This window comes from Protopterus annectens, chromosome 9.part0 (genome assembly GCF_019279795.1).
Source record: "Protopterus annectens isolate FY-2018-M chromosome 9.part0, PAN1.0, whole genome shotgun sequence".
Taxonomy (NCBI): Eukaryota; Metazoa; Chordata; order Ceratodontiformes; family Protopteridae; genus Protopterus; species Protopterus annectens.
The window spans coordinates 1,816,349,689-1,816,368,039 of record NC_056743.1 but is presented as its reverse complement, the minus strand read 5'-3'; the positions used below and the strand labels follow the sequence as shown (position 1 = coordinate 1,816,368,039).

The 18,351-nt window shown below is 40.5% G+C and overlaps 1 protein-coding gene across 1 annotated transcript in view; it reads right to left on the bottom strand.

Annotated features, from left to right (window-relative positions):
* COL5A3 (collagen type V alpha 3 chain) overlaps window positions 1–18,351 on the bottom strand; it is a 1,727,233-nt gene that overhangs the window by 524,158 nt on the left and 1,184,724 nt on the right. Inside the window, exon 48 of the mRNA XM_044084684.1 lies at window positions 1,876–1,929. Within this exon, the coding sequence (XP_043940619.1) occupies window positions 1,876–1,929 (54 nt within the window). The remainder of the gene's footprint in view (window positions 1–1,875; window positions 1,930–18,351) is intronic.

Genomic DNA, 18,351 nt, shown 5'->3' with positions numbered 1-18,351 from the left:
CTGCAGGTCCTGTCATTCCCTTACAGGTGGTATTACCAGCAGCAATACCACCACCACCAGCACCAGCAGAGGCACCCAGCACATCTAGGACCCAGACTGCCACACTTGCCTCCAGATCTCCTGCCCTACCTGCACCATCTACACCCGGTAGCCATTCAATGGAGGATGGAACAGTGGTACTGCCAGTAGCAGAGCAAGTGGAGGTGACAACTTTGTCACCCGTCAAGAACTGGAAAAGCTTGTAAGGGAAATAGTATATAGGAGGCTGGATGCCTGCACTGACCACAAGGAGATCATGCCCTAACAACTTTTGGAGTTGTGTCCCTGCCCAGCGCTGGCTCCACCATCTGAGCTAGGACCCAGTGTTGACAGTGCCCAGGGTGACAGGTAATTTCCTAATATGTCTAAGCTGGCAGAGACTAACCATGCAAACATTCAATCTTATCCCTTATCTTGTTGTTCCAGTTTATTTTGTGTCCATGCCTATCCCTGTTGATTTTACAACCTCCCCTCAGCATCTTCTTCACTCTATTTTTCTGATGCCCCCTTCATCATTGTGTTCCCCCACTCTTGCTGCGTTATCCTGCATCCTGTCAGTCATGATTGTCTTCTCCTGCTACCTAAGCTCTTCCCACTCTGACATCCTTCCCCAACTTTTCTTTCTCTTATAAAAAAGGACACCTATCTTACAATAAAAAATGCCTTCCAGACATACCTCTGATCTTTCCACATACTTGAGGAATGCATATGTGACTGGCTCATTTTTTTGGGTTTGTTCCTCATAAATGTTGTTGTTGTTTTCTGGCAAATCAGTTGAGGATTGAAGTCTGCAAATAATGGCAAATGTGATTTTCACACTTCATATCTTTCACAAAATGCATGAAAATGCCAAACTCTTATTATAGCCAATAAGCACATATACAGGAGCAAAATATGTGGAATCAGTCCCTGATTTTGGGCCTTTGTCCCACACTCAGCATGGACTATGTCCAGAAACCTTGACCTACAAAGTTGAGAGGTACACTCCTACCCACTTCTTCTTGGTCGTTCCTTATTTGCTTACCTTCTGTTCTACCCTCTCTTTGCTTCCCCTTTTTCATCTCTGTCCTTTTCTCACATTCCCAACCTTTAATCTTGTCAAAAAATAAATAAACTATGCATACGTACCCCAAAAATGTCTTTCAATATCCCTTATCTTTTTTGTGGTTATAGTTTGATGATGGGTAACACCACCAATGCCAACATACAAATGACAACAAATGGCACTGCTTGTTGTGTAGTAAAGTCTAACCAACATAATTTTGCAAATGAGCTGTGTGTCACTTTGTGGCATTTCCTGGGAGGAGATTAGGCATTCTCCCAGATTTAAGAGCTCAGCTGATATCTTCTGAGTTTACCCTTGGAACTTTTTTATGTTTGTCCTGTTACCCTCTAGGTCACAAGTGGGGTACCCAACCCAGTTCTCACACTGTTGGTTACTTATATTAAGGCATCCGATGTGAGGAGACAAGGTAAACTGGTACAGGTCCTGATGGAGACTCATTATACAACAAATCTACACAAAGGGTACTACTGGACTCAGATTCTACCCATAAACTTAGTTTACCTTCACTGCGACTTGGTGCAACATTCAAATACCTGTCGGGCTGCCATATTAGATTTTTTTTAAGAAATAACATGAGAATGTGAATAAATATAAATGATCAATATTTTCTAAGAATAGTTTCTGAAAAAATGTTCTTGGCATTATGTCCACATCATATGAAGTTCCAAGTCCATTGTTATTTCTGCGAATAGATGACATAAGTATCAATCATATAAGTATAGATGATGTAAAATTTGTTATGAACTGCTCTGAAGAAGCAGGCATCCTACCTTTTCACCAACAGTGCCAGGCTGCCCTGCACCACCTATCATACCTGGAGGCCCCTAGAAAAAAAGAGAGTTAGATTATTCATTTAGAAAACAATAATTGGTCTTTTCTAAAAAATAAATGCATAAGGCAGTATTTCAAGAGTTTAGGACAAGATAATGAAATGTGAAATAGTGTTCTACTGGTACAGAAGGACATGTTTTTTGTATACATGTTTTTGAACGGTTGGTTTTGTTATGTTCTCAACATTTTCAAGTGCTGCTGGAAAAACACGTTTGCCTCTATAGCAACAGGAAACTGCAAACATGCACACTTGGTTATGGAAACCTACAGATAATATTTTTACATTATCTCTCAAACTTGTCTGAATACCAGGAGGTTTAAATAGGGACATCATCTCTTACATACCTACGTTCTTAAGATTTAATTTACGTATCAGCACATGACAGATTGTGCATTATGCTATAATATGAACAGGCCTTGTCATAGATACTAATACAGATGGTGTAGGAGTATGACTTGAAAATGTTGCTGTGCTTCCATGTCTGTACTATAGTATATCACAGATGTGTTAAACTAATTTGCTGTTGAAGCAACTTGTTCCAACCTAGCTGTTTAGTGTCAGCCTTCTCTGGAATCTTTTTCTAAAATAATTCAGATGAATTTTAGAAATATATCTTCACATATCCCCACATGATCTCTGCTTATTAACTTACAGAAATGTGGTAAGCATGTTAACTAGACCATTTGACTGTACTCAATGGCTTATGAAAAGCATGGATTAATTTGCATTATATCCCATAATGAAATATGTAACAAACAAGTCATGTGGTAAAACCCCATATCTCTCACCAATGAGTCTGACAGCAGCAGTAGAAATGAAACACAGATTAGTGCAGCTATTAAATAGCCGTGAATTAATGATCCCTATTTTTGTCAGTCTTATGTAATAAAACATTCCTCAACCGGTGGTCTGAATTTTAACTTCAGACCATACCCACCTGCCAGGATCCGCCACATAACGCATGCACTCAAGTCACTCCACAACAAGTACAAATACGACTCTGTCATTCTCCATGTTGGAGAGAATGACTTGAGATGTACCTGCCTGGACTACATGAAAAGAGACATGGAAGAGCTCTTGGATCATGTGGCCCAGGCAGGTATGACCCCAGCCCTGACTAGTATCCTGCCTTCGCCCAGAATGATACCACAGTATAAGGACAAAATGATTAACTTCAACAATTGGCTAAGCTTCTGGTGTCATTCAAAGGGGATCCAGTATCTGTCTGCCTGAGAAGACATGATCGACAAACCACGATGCTTTGCCAGAGATGGTCTGCACCTGTCACCCCTGGGATTCAGATTACTGGCTAAAGCTCTTGCCACCCCTATAGTGCCTTTTTTAGGCAAGGTTTAAAGGACAAAACCACCACCATAACAGATACAAGCATGCAAAATCTGAAGATAATGCTAGAAGTCTAAACCTCAAAATGCACTCTTTCGAGGCCCTCCTAAAAATGGACAACATCAATATCTGTGCAGCAACTGAGACCTGGTTCAAGGCTCCAGGGAGCACCCCTGCAGTACCAGGCTACAACTCTTACCACACTTTTCGGCCACCAAACCAAGACCAAAGCACTAAAGGTGGAGGAGTGTCCATATTCACCATGGATATTCACACCTCCAGGCTAGTTGCCCAACACAATGCATCTAAAATTCCCCAGGTGCAACTAACACTAGGTAAGACTGCAATCCAAATTGTAGCTTGCTACAGATCCCCCACCATGCCCCAAGATTCTCACTACACCTTTCTAAGCATACTGGAAAATATTAAGATACAACCAAACACCCTAATACTGGGTGATTTCAACTACCCTGCCGTTAACTGGGAAAACTACTCGGGTACCAACACCTTTTCCCGACGGTTCTTGGAATTCATAAATTCCAATGCTCTGGATCAATGAATCCATTATCCCACCAGGGGCTCCAACATCCTAGACCTGGTCATTACCAATATGGGAGATAGATACTTCACACTAGTAGTTACCCCCTCGTTGGTCAGGTCTGACCATAAGCAAATCACCCTTGATATACACATCCCACCCCCACCCCCCAGTAAGGAAACATCTGAAAAAACTTCTCCAAAGCCAGCTTCATGCTACTCAAGTCAGAAGTGACAAACTTTATGGCACCCATGCCGACGGGAACTGAAAGTTCAACTGCTGAATCCTACACTAAGGCACTGTACGAGCTCATCCACTCATGCATGAATCGTGCCACCCCAAATAGAACCAAGATACTCTCCTTCAAAAAAAAGAAGATAATCTGGTGGGCCCCTGTCATAAACAAACTATTTGCAGAAAAGAGGAAAATCCCAGGATGCAAAAAACTCCCTTACCAGCCTCGGTAAGAAGCTGAAATCCCTCATAAAATCCTCAAAAGCTAGTTACGAAAATAAAATTGCCAAAGATTCCAAAGACAACCACAAGGCATTCTATAGTTATGTCAAGAATCTAAATGGCAATGCTCAGATCTGCTCTGAACTACAACAGAATGGCATTAAATATACTGATCCCAAGGATATTGCCTGGCAGATCGCTTTAGTGCCAACTTCATCCCCCTAACCCCTAAAGGGCCATTCTCAATACCAAAAGATTGCCAAATTCTGGTAATCATGGCCATAAGGGTAGAAACCGCACTTTCCAAAGCTAAGAATACAGCATCCATGGGACCAGATGACATCCCAGGCTGTGTACTACATGAGCTACAAAATGAACTGGCACCTCACCTAAGTGTCATGTTTTATCATAGCCTCACCTCAGGCTTTGTGCCCACTGAGTGGTGCACAGCTACAGTTATTCCACTCCACAAGGGATGATCCACCTTGGATCCCAGGAACTACCGTCCCATCAGTCTGACGAGCCTGATCTGCAAGGGCATGGAACGCATTATCATGGAACTTATAAACAAAGACATTGGCAACCTTCAAACACTGGACCCCACCCAGTTTGGGTTCGTGAAGGGCCGATCTTGTCTCCTGAACCTGATTGACTTCTTCGATTCAGTCTCCAGAGCTGTGGACAAGGGTAAGGTGGTCCACACAGCCTATCTGGACCTCACCAAGGCCTTCAACACCATCCCCCACTCTGGAATCATAGATAAACTTACTAAGCTGGGCATTAATCCCTATGTCACTTGATGGGTTGCCAACTGGCTTACTGACAGAACCCACGCTGTAATAGTAGCTGACTCCAAATCCAGCTCTAGACAAGTGACAAGTGGAGTACCTCAGGGTTCAGTACTGGGACCGCTCTTGTTTGGCATCTACTTCTCTGAAGTACAGGCCAACACTAAGGGACTCTGGCTAACAAAGTTTGCAGATGACTGCAAACTGGGAGCCATTACTGAATCCCCAAATGATGTGGATATTCTACAAAATGGCCTTACAGAAACAGATGTTTGGTGCCAGAGCCATGGGCTCAAGCTTAATGCCAAGAAATGTATAGTTATCCCCTTTGGGAAAAACCATGTACCCATGAATTACCACATAGGTGGCAATACACTAAACACTGAAAGTGTGATGAGAGACTTAGGGACACAGGTGGACAGTGGTCTCACCTTCGATAACCACGTCACCACAACAGTCAGGAAATCCTTCTATGTGGCACACCTCATCACTAAGGGCTTTTCATCCAGAAAAAAGGAGGTCATTGTCCCACTGTACTCATTCCTCATTAGACCCATTATAGAGTATAATGCCCCATTTGGTATGTACCTCACAAGACATCTGCAACAGCTGGAAAGGCCGCAGAAATACCTCACTAAAATAATCACAGGCCTAAAGCAGATGCCATATGCTGACCATCTAAAAAAACTCCAGCTATTCTCTGTGGCATATTGTCTACTCATAAGTGATCTCTACTTAACATACAAGGCCACGTCAAACCCTGAGCTGTTGGACCTGCTCCACTTAAAGAAATCCCAATCCCTCAGAGCGCCAAGTTCCAGGGATCTAAACCTTGTCATCACAATGAACAAAACATGCTGGAGGGATAGGTTCCTGACCTAGAGACTCCCCATACTCTGGAATAGACTGCCCATACATGTCAAGCAGAGTGCCTCCTTGGCCCTCTTTTAAAGTAACCTTGATGATTGGATGGGAGATAGGAAATTCACCCAAGGGATCATGTCAGTTGACCTGCTAGAAAGGGGTCCAAGAAAGTAAATATTGTGGGAAGAAATGTCCAGGAAATTGTTATGGCTAGGCTTGTATAGGCCCTAAGGCCAATAGCCTAGTACCAACCTATGAACCTATGAATCTGTGACCTCTGCCATATTTAAATAATGAAACACATCCATTGTGTGCCTTTAAAATTGTTGCTTGTTCTAACAGTAAATAATTGTACTGGGAATGTGTTACCAAAGACTTGGTTCTGCACATGTGCAGTATATCTAATAGTTGTTGTCACTGACTTGAATCAGCACAGACTGAAACAGAAGCAATGGTGCATACACTGAGGTTTGCATTATGCAAAGGTGCTGCTTTAAACACACAGGACACTGAATCAACTTGCTGGCACACGTGGGTCCAGCCCTGACTCAGTGACTAACTGAGCCCATCTGAACAGTAACTCAGGTTTTGGAATAGCCAGTGCAGTGAGAGCATGAGGGAGGAGCTGATGCCAGCTCACATATCTTGAGAGGAAGAGATAACATCTGTACCCTCAGTGGAGGCAGATTTACATAACCAACAGCAACAGACCAGAAGTAAATATCCACCAAGCAGAAGATGCTGTATAGTAGGTATTAGGGCATGTGTGCAAGCATGGATGTCAGTGAGGTATGCACTGTGAGAGTATTAATCACTCACACTGCCATGAGGTGTAGTTAAAGACTAGAAAAATGGTAAACAGACACCATATCAGAAGTAACGTGACACTGTGTAAGGTGGGTTTTGCCAGCTAGGTCTTAATCCTAGGGAGAATTAGGGTCCTTAAATATGTGTGGACACAGTCTAGGGGGGGTGAAGTCTTCTGTGATATTTGCCTCCATTCAGCTTTTTACCCATGAATAGTCAGTGGAAGAACAAATGGGAAAGGCTGTGTGATGGCAGACACGGTGGCGAAAAGCACATAAAAAAAAACAAAATTAAGGCTTTGTTTTGAGTAATGTCACTATTTGTTAGCAGTGCACCGTGGCAAAGTTGTAGGTAATTCATTTTTTTACCCATGGGTGGAAAGACTCTAATTTAGTCATTAAGGCTGCATCCTTATGATCTAACAATGCTATTTACAACCACCATAAGTAAAATATAAATTTGCCACTGCTGGCCACGGTGCATTGCTTGATTATATAAAATGGCTCATTAGTATTCAAAAAAGAGCATGCTGACTGGACACCCCAACCAGCATGCCCATTGTAAATTGAGTATATACCAACAGAAAAAAGTCTAGCTGCTGAATTACCACTGAGTCTTTGAAATCTGTCCCTATTTTTGACCTTTGTCCCCCTCCCATTATGTTCCGATTTGTCCAGATTTCTTGTATTAAGAGGTTATAATGGCAGAAAAAAAAACAGCAATTGAGATTCTCATTTCTCCATTGCTCCTCTGAACAACACTGATGTAATGTGTAAGGATGGGAACATAATTCCCATACACATGGAACTACAATAAGGAAGAACATGGAGGAACACTACAGCACTGTTATCAAAAACATAATTAAAAAACGTAAGCTCCTCCTTTCTTAAATAATGTCTTTGTATAATAGCAATAGCTCACTCCTGGATGTGGGTATACAAGGATTTATCCATGGTTGGCGTTATTTCATCAACTGCACTTAGTCTTCATGATCAAATCACGCCAACTGTGGGTAAATCCTGTGATACCCACACCCAGTCATAGATTATTGCTAAATTATGGAACAAATAATTTCTCAAAATCTTTCCACGTTTTAATAACACAAGCTGTTTGTCATTCTGTAAACTTAAACAGTAAATCTCCCAAATGAAAAACCAAACTTAACATGACCGTGTTATATATTCAGAATTTTTATTTTACTTGGTCATGTCTTTCAAACATGTAGCTGAAGTGAAGTTAGATAGAACTATCTCGACTTATTAACTTTAGGAAATAGGGTGTGCAGCAAAATTAGTTATCAAGAGCCATGTTAAATTAACATCCAGTGTTCCTGGTGCTGTCCATGGTTCTGAACATTGCAGCACTAATTTTCTTAACCTCAAGCACTTTGTGGTTCCTAAAATACACACACCAGTTCTCAGAGCACTACGTAGATTTAATTCTTTATGCTGTCCCTGTCTCTGATATGCAGTGCTGGTGACATCTATGAATGTCTGTAAATCGTATTTCTTTGAAATATTGCTGGTTAATTAACTAGAAAATACATTGTCGTGTCATATGTTATAAAAAGAAACTGCTTCTGTTATGAAATGTATCTTATCAGAAACAACTGTGGCAAAGTTACTCTGCTCTGCTCAGAGAAACAACCTATTCACACCAAAAGGACACATCAAATCATACTGTTTTACTTCATACTGTTAAAAAAAGAAAAATATTTATTTTTGTTTACCAGGGTTCATATATGGAGTATCCCAAAGCATCCTGATGTTGCTAAAGACTCATTATGCAGAATATCAAAGGGCAACCTCTTGTGAGAAAGCGTAATTTATGCCAAGAAGACTGCAGTTAGTTAAGAACTAGTGGTTTATCTCTTGTGTACTGTAGACAGGTAATTAAACACAACCCATATTCTGTCAGTACTTTGAATAGCTATTTATGCACAGCATGCTATTCATTGAGTTTCCTGACTTGATAATTAAATACAGCCCACACTGTCAGTACTGCAAACACCTAATAAAACGCTGCTCAATACTAAGCACTAAGAAGGCTATCTATGTAGGGTCTATACTTATTACCATGGATACCTACTTAAATAGAGTCATGTACTGTACTGCAAATAATTAGAACATCCAATACGCAGCACTGTGGACATGAAATTAAGGATGGTCCATACTGTCGTTACTGTGTGCAGCATATTAAATATTTTCCTTATTCTCTCAGTATTGAGAATAGTGATTTATATACTGGCCATACTGAGGCAGTCCTTTGGACAACTTACTCATCATGACCCATATTACCAGTACATTGAATGATTAATTATGTGCATATATGCTCTGGATGCAGTACTGAACTGTAGATACTTAGCTGACTGATTTCGATCATGGAGCGGAAAAATATTATCACAAGAATTCATTGAGTTCCCATCAACCAGTTTTTGGGTGATTTAAATATGGGGATCAGTAATGTCTCAGAATGATATGCATTTGAATTCCTTCTGCTCAAGCATTATGTTGGGTTCCTGTAGGTGGTTGCCTCTGCAACACATTTTTAGTCTATATGTATGTATGTATATACATATATATATATATATATATATATATATATATATATATATGTTAATCTATATAAGTGACAAAGCCTTAGAATTGGCCACTGAACCAATCTCTAGATCTGATCACCATTTAGCAAAGTTCTGCATAGACTTCTATATTGCTCTACGTTCATATTTTTAAATGCTATTACACCTTGAATGTTTATGGCCAGAGTGAGCCGAGCTGCCAAGCTGGAAAATTAAGAGTCTGTTCCATTGTGCACAAGCTTTGGCCCTGACTATGCTGACCTGGGCTTGACTACCAGCCTGGGCAATGGAAAAGCCAGCCATGGATAGATGGCAGTGAGTGGCCATAGCTTGCCCATTCCAGGGTGAGGATGCTGTTTCTGTCTTGACAAAGGAGCTTCAGCTGGTAGATGATCTAAGGTTGCAGCACTCCTGTTATGGACTTTGGGAGAGTATGAGCCCCCAATAAAGACTGTGAATGCACTATAGATGGAAACGCAGGTGTAGAAGAATGCACTAGCAGGCATTATGCTGTGATCCAGTAACAGAGGTAGTAGTAGCTTGCAAATCTTTCATTACCTGTGATACGACTATCACTCCTGGGTCTATCTCCTCCTTTCCCAGTGTCTTAAGACATCCAAGTGTTGGCAGGTGCAAAACAAGCTAATACAGGGTAGGTATTTGTATAGGGATACCCCCAAAAATTGATGGGAACAGTCAGACTAACACAGTGCTATCAGTGTACTGTTTGAAATTTGCAGATACCATAACCCCTTCTCATGTCCATTTCTGTCTGTCAGCATTGGCCCAAGACCATACTATCATGGTTTGGTACCCTTAGAAGCCAGAGACAATAATCAGAGCAAAGACAATAAGTGGTGCACCAAAAGAGGAGAAGTTTAAATATATAAAGCTTAACTGAGTTAACCAATCAGAGCTCTCTTATAAAATGGCTGTCTTATTGTTTGAACAAATACATCTTATAGTTCATAGGTTCATAGGTTCATACTAGGCTATCTGCCCTAGGGCATTTATAAGCCTAGCCAGAGTGTGTATGGCTTTCGCCACCCATTTTAAATTAATTTTGCTATGCCCTTTTTCAAGGTTAGTATACTGTGCCTCTGTCTAACAGTCACACAGAAGTGATACCAGGGGTAAACCTACGATCTTGTATCGACTCATCAAGAATGCTCTTGAAGAGAGTCAATGAGGACTCTGCCTAACCTGGACTGGGATTTTATTCCAGAGTGAAGGGAGCCTCTGGGTTATGAATCTGTCCCTCCAGCATGTCTTATTTATTTTAGTGCTGAGGTTCAAGTCTCGAGCGCGTAGCTCGATGGGATTTGGATTTTCTGCGGTGCAGCATGTCCATTAATTCCGGGTTGGACATGGCTTTATACGTCAGGCACAGATCGCCTCTGAGCAAGCGGTATGCCACTGATTAGAGCTGGAGTTTCTTTAACCAGGCAGCATACGGCATCTGTTTGAGCCCCTTGATCCTCTTGGTGAGGTACTTTTGGGGTCTTTCCAGTTGCTGCAGGTGTCTGGTAAGGTACATCCCAAAAGGGGCATTGTACTCAATTATCGGCCTGATGAGGGATGAGTAAAGAGGCACGATGACCTCCCCTGATCTAGATGTGAATCCCTTCATGATTAGGTGGGCTATATAAAATGTTTTTCTAACCACTTTGGCCATGTGGTTGTCAAATGAGAGATTGCTATCAACTTGGGTCCCCAGGTCCCTAATTACTTCTTCTGTACTTAATGGATTACCACCTATGTGGTAATTTGTGGGCACTTTGTTTTTGCCAAACGGGATGACTATACACTTTTTGGCATTTAGCTTGAGGCCATGGCTCTGGCACCAGTTGTCTTTTTCTATGAGGCCTTTTTGGAGGATGCTTGTGCCAGCTGGAGAGTCTATTATGGCGCCCAGTTTGCAGTCATCTGGGAACTTGGTCAGGCACAGTCCTTCCATGTTGGCCTGTACCTCCGAGAAATATATACCGAATAAGAAAGGTCCCAAGACTGAGCCTTGTGGGATGCCACTTGTAATTGGTTTGGAGTCTGACATGGCTCCAGCTATTCTAACCATGTGGGTTCTGTCCTTGAGCCAGTTTGCAACCCATCTAGTGACATAGGGGTTTATATTTAAGCTGGTGAGCTTATCTATAATGCCCGAGTGGGGTATTGTATCAAAGGCTTTTGCGAGGTCCAGGTAGGCTGTGTGGACCACCTTCCCCTTGTCAATGGCCTTGGTGACTGTTTCAAAGAAATCGACCAGGTTTAAGAGGCAGGATCTGCCCTTAACAAAGCCGAACTGGGTAGCATCCAGTGTCTGTAGGTCCCCAATATCTTTATTTATAAGGTCCATGATGATCCTTTCCATAGCTTTGCAGACCAAGCTAGTGAGACTTATGGGGTGATAGTTTCTAGGATCCGTTGAGGCACCACCTTTGTGGAGAGGGACCACTATTGCTGTACACCACTCTTTGGGTACGTATCCTGTAGTAAGGCTGAGATTGAACAGTAGTTTTAGGTTTAGGTTTAGCTCTTCTTGGAGTTCATGTAGGACGCAGCTTGGGACACTGTCTGGTCCCATTGATGCTGTGTTTCTTGCTTTGGAGAGGGCAGCTCTTACCTGAGCATCTGAGATGTCAGGGGCAGCACCCGTGACCCCCTGTTTGGCCATGGTGAAATGGGTTTTTTTGGTAACTCTTAATTTAGCCATTAAGGCTGCATCCTTATGATCCAACAATGCTATTTACAACCGCCATAAGTAAAATATAAATTTGCCACTGCTGGCCATGGTGCATTGCTTGATTATATAAAATGGCTCATTATTATTCAAAAAAGAGCATGCTGACTGGACACCCCAACCAGCATGCCCATTGTAAATTAAGTATATACCAACAGAAAAAAAGTCTAGCTGCTGAATTACCACTGAGTCTTTGAAATCTGTCCATATTTTTGACCTTTGCCCCCCTACCATTATGTTAGGATTTTCCAGATTTCTTGTATTAAGAGGTTATAATGGCAGAAAAAAAACAGCAATTGAGATTCTCATTTCTCCATTGCTCCTCTGAACAACACTGATGTAATGTGTAAGGATGGGGACATAATTCCCATACACATGGAACTACAATAAGGAAGAACATGGAGGAACACTACAGCACTGTTATAAAAAACATAATTAAAAAACGTAAGCTCCTCCTTTCTTAAATAATGTCTTTGTATAATAGCAATAACTCACTCCTGGATGTGGGTATACAAGGATTTATCCATGGTTGGCTTTATTTCATCAACTGCACTTAGTCTTCATTATCAAATCACGCCAACTGTGGGTAAATCCTGTGATACCCATACCCAGTTATAGGTTATTGCTAAATTATGGAACAAATAATTTCTCAAAATCTTTCCACGTTTTAATAACACAAGCTGTTTGTCATTCTGTAAACTTAAACAGTAAATCTCCCAAATGAAAAACCAAACTTAACATGACAGTGTTATATATTCAGAATTTTTATTTTACTTGGTCATGTCTTTCAAACATATAGCTGAAGTGAAGTTAGATAGAACTATCTCGACTTATTAACTTTAGGAAATAGGGTGTGCAGCAAAATTAGTTATCGCAAGCCATGTCAAATTAACATCCAATGTTCCTGGTGCTGTCCATGGTCCTGAACATTGCAGCACTCAATAACCTCAAGCACTTTGTGGTTCCTAAAATACACACACCAGTTCTCAAGAGCACTACGCAGATTTAATTCTTTATGCTGTCCCTGTCTCTGATATGCAGTGCTGGTGACATCTATGAATGTCTGTAAATTGTATTTCTTTGAAATATTACTTTGCTGGTTAATTAACTAGAAAATACATTGTCGTGTCATATGTTATAAAAAGAAACTGCTTCTGTTATGAAATGTATCTTATCAGAAACAACTGTGGCAAAGTTGCTCTGCTCTGCTCTACTCAGAGAAACAACCTATTCACACCAAAAGGACACATCAAATTATACTGTTTTACTTCATACTGTTAAAAAAAGAAAAATATTTATTTTTGTTTACCAGAGTTCATATATGGAGTATCCCAAAGCGTACTGATGTTGCTAAAGACTCATTATGCAGAATATCAAAGGGCAACCTCTTGTGAGAAAGCGTAATTTATGCCAAGAAGACTGCAGTTAGTTAAGAACTAGTGGTTTATCTCTTGTGTACTGTAGACAGGTAATTAAACACAACCCATATTCTGTCAGTACATTGAATAGCTAATTATGCACAGCATGCTATTCATTGAGTTTCCTGACTTGATAATTAAATACAGCCCACACTGTCAGTACTGCAAACACCTAATAAAACACTGCTCAGTACTAACCACTAAGAAGGCTATCTATGTAGGGTCTATACTTATTACCATAGATACCTACTTAAATAGAGTCATGTACTGTACTGCAAATAATTAGAACATCCAAAACACAGCACTGTGGACATGAAATTAAGGATGGTCCATACTGTCATTACTGTGTGCAGCATATTAAATATTGTCCTTATTCTCTCAGTATTGAGAATAGTGATTTATATACTGGCCGTACTGAGGCAGTCCTTTGGACAACTTACTCATCATGACCCATATTACCAGTACATTGAATGATTAATTATGTGCATATATGCTCTGGATGCAGTACTGAACTGTAGATACTTAGCTGACTGATTTCAATCATGTAGTGGAAAAATATTATCACAAGAATTCATTGAGTTCCCATCAACCAGTTTTTGGGTGATTTAAATATGTGGATCAGTAATGTCTCAGAATGATATGCATTTGAATTCCTTCTGCTCAAGCATTATGTTGGATTCCTGTAGGTGGTTGCTTCTGCAACACATTTTTAGTGTATATATATATATATATATATATATATATATATATATATATATATATATATATATAAAATCTGTTAATCTATATAAGTGAGGAAGCCTTAGAATTGGCCACTGAACCAATCTCTAGATCTGATCACCATTTAGGAAAGTTCTGCATAGACTTCTCTGTTGCTCTACGTTCATATTTTTAAATGCTATTACACCTTGAATGTTTATGGCCAGAGTGAGCCGAGCTGCCAAGCTGGAAAATTAAGAGCCTGTTCCATTGTGCACAAGCTTTGGCCCTGACTATGCTGACCTGGGCTTGACTACCAGCCTGGGCAATGGAAAAGCCAGCCTTGGATAGATGGCAGTGAGTGGCCATAGCTTGCCCATTCCAGGGTGAGGATGTTGTTTCTGTCTTGACAAAGGAGCTTCAGCTGGTAGATGATCTAAGGTTGTAGCACTCCTGTTATGGACTTTGGGAGAGTATGAGCCCCCAATAAAGAGTGTGAATGCACTATAGATGGAAACGCAGGTGTAGAAAAATGCACTAGCAGGCATTATGCTGTGATCCAGTAATAGAGGTAGTAGTAGCTTGCAAATCTTTCTCTATCCCCGTTACCTGTGATACAACTATCACTCCTGGGTCTAACTCCTCCTTTCCCAGTGTCTTAAGACATCCAAGTGTTGGCAGGTGCAAAACAAGCTAATACAGTGTAGGTATTTGTATAGGGATATCCCCAAAAATTGATGGGAACAGTCAGACTAACACAGTGCTATCAGTGTACTGTTTGAAATTTGCAGATACCATAACCCCTTCTCATGTCCATTTCTGTCTGTCAGCATTGGCCCAAGACCATACTATCATGGTTTGGTACCCTTACAAGCCACAGACAATAATCAGAGCAAAGACAATAAGTGGTGCACCAAAAGAGGATAAGTTTAAATATATAAAGCTTAACTGAGTTAACCAGTCAGAGCTCTCTTATAAAATGGCTGTCTTATTATTTGAACAAATACATCTTATAGTCATTTTCTTTCTTCATTTGTTCTACATCATTCATAACAGTTTAGCATTTCTTCAATATTTCTAATGATCTGAGAAGTCCTTACTTTAGGGCATCAACTTGGACATTACCTGGCAGGTTCAATTTGATCCTTCAGATCTTTTGTCACTATACACCAGACTACAGTGAATGCAGAGGTCTGTTATGGGAGGAATCCAGCTATGCATGAGCTGATTTCCAGCAACTGGGAGATCTTGACAATGATTTCAGGTCTGAACCCCACATTTATAAGCTTCATGATTAACAAGTGGGTCCACATCAAAAGAAGAAAGCGAACAAAAGCAAACATCAAAAGACCAAGCCTGAAACATCAAAAAACCCAAAGGCCAAAAAACAAAACAAAAATCCACAAAATCTGCATTGCCCTCCTTCCCCTGCACACCCCATATGTGTGGAGCTGCATCCTCCACACCCCCTGCTAATTATGTACACAAACTCCCAGATCACACTGCAGTGGGGAAAGGAGCAAAATCCTAATCCCTACTTTATCGCAATCCCGCACAGTCAAGGTCTTGGTTGTTTGACCTTCTGGGTTTAGATGTTCCTGGTTCAGTCTTTTGATGTTCTCACTTGTGAGCATTCATCCCTCTGTTAGACAACCTGACAAGCACATGCTTTGACAACCTATCTTCCAGTCAGTTGAGGCTTCAGTTTGGCAAAAACATAATTCATCTGGCTTAAAGCAGTTGAATGAAATAGACTTTGAGTGCTAATCTTTCTAGTATGGTAATATCATTAAGAAGGTAACAGTGTACATTTTTGGGCTATTATATAGCACATAAGCTGCTGGATTCTTTACAGATAAGATGGGGACTATGGACGATATTCTGAAACTAAAGGATTGAAATTTCTGAGCACGCAGTTTTTCTTTGCAGGATTTTGGTTGGGAACAATAGATTTTGACTGATCTCCACAGAGAGAAGAAAGAGACTAAGTGGTATTGTCCTGCACTGTTTTGAATCCTACCTGAATGGATACTCTCAAAGAAAAATGAATGGTGTTAACATCTACCGGTTACTTCCATTATGCTTTTAGATTCGACAATGATCAAATCTACTTCTTTGCTGTTTAATATCTGTATGCTTCCCTCGAGTGACATCACAAGAATGCACTAGAGTAGTTATCACACAATGCGTGATGGACAACACTGCGTTTATTTTGACACATGCATACAGTGCATCCATTGTTCTAGACATCTGTCTTTCTGGCATCCTCAGATCGTTGCGCATTAGTTAATAATATGCTGGATTATACTACAACTTCAACATAAATCAGAATATTTATGATGGTAATATAACTCCTGCCTGTTGCTTGACTCACCACTTGCAATTTGTCAAGAAATAGCAAAATGACAATTTAATCATTTTATTGTACTGTAGAAAGCAGTGCAATATGCAGTGTCTATATTAATACGATTTACTATTTATTTAATGGAGATTTTAAAACTATTTACTTGTTGTAAACTGTGTTTTCCATCTGCCATTACTAAGTGGAAGTGGTGTTCCTTAATTCCTCATCTGGTTGTCACAAGTGTAAATAGCATTTTTGACTCAAAGAAATTGATTTCTCATTTATGGTCCTCAGCTGGGAGTTTCTTATGTATGGAGCCTTCATGCCCTTTCAGTCTTCTTTTTAAAATCCCCCTGGGTACTCCAGTTTCCTCCAACACTTCAAAGTCACATGGTACGTGGAATGGAGAAACGAAATTGCCTAAAGATGTATGAGGGTTGTGAGGATGATACAGAAGGAAGGTCTGCTGATCTACTTCTGTTCCCTTCTTGCCTAGTAAATTCTGGTGATGGCAGTAGCTGTTATTAAACTTGGTTCAGGAGTCAGATGCAGCTCAAAAGCAATGGGTGGGTGGATGAATGAATCCCTTTTTAGAATTAGGTGGAGATTAATAGGGATGCCAGCTTCCCTCAACAAGTAGCACTATGGAAAATACAGTTGGTAAATCCTCCTGAATGACAGTATGGTTACATTATGAAGCATTAGCTGTTTATTTATACACCATTCCCACATAGTGCAATATCTTGCTTGTTTGCTGAAAAAGATCAAAGACAACTTCATCTGCAAATTAAGCTCATTTTCATCCATCGCTGCCAGAAGGCAGGCAGCAAAAAAAAAAAATAATAGGTTAATGCCACATATTTTCTGCATAGTTAGCAATCTACCCATCTCTGGCAATGCAGCAGTTGCAACAACTACTGAATAATTGCATACAAGTGTCATCGGCCAGAAGGATCCCACCTTAAGGAGCATTTCTCCCAAAAGGTTAAGGAGGACAGTGCCTGCATTATGTTCCCAGCTATGCATTGGCCTTTAGAATGTCCCAGTTCTTGAAGTGGAGCAACCAGAAGTGGTTGTAGAAGACTAGATCACCACAGGCAAACTTGTCACAGTTAACATAGGCTTGGATGCAGACCTATAAAATGAAAACATGTAACGGGGGAGCATGCTTTGTGGTGAAGGTCCTACCACAGTGATTTGACATCATCCCCAAGTGTTAGTTAACACTGGGGGATAATCCCAGTAATATTGGTTGGATAAGGGAATAAGAGAGTGGTGACAGCTTACGTATTCACCAGTCATGGATCATTTTGAAGAGCTTTGTAGATATATGCTCAGAATTCTCACTCAAGGAACATGAATAGTTTACCTGCATACAGCTTTGCCACGTATGGTGTTCTTACATGCAATCAGTCAGGACCACTAGATGGGTCATACCTTGGAGGAAATGTGTTATACTAGAAAAGGGAAGGGTGAGTACAATTTACAGAGATGTCTGGAATTAAACTGTTAGAGCTAAATGGTGTCCTGTAAACATCACTAGATAAAGTACCATCATTTAAATGAATAATTTGAACATCCAGAAAAGAAATAGAATGGATATCATAATGAACTGTAACTTCAATGCCCCACTTATTTCCATTAAGATAGTCAACAAATTAGTGAAGGTCTACTGAATCAGCTCTCCAAATGAGCCAGCAATAAAACACATTGTTGGTTAAAACCGACCAAAAACGTGTTAAAACCAGGACTGTAAAAAGAGCTCTTATCCAACCAATACTGTAAGGCAGCCAAACCTGCCCAATTGGGTATACTCGTATATAATGATTTCACATCTAACG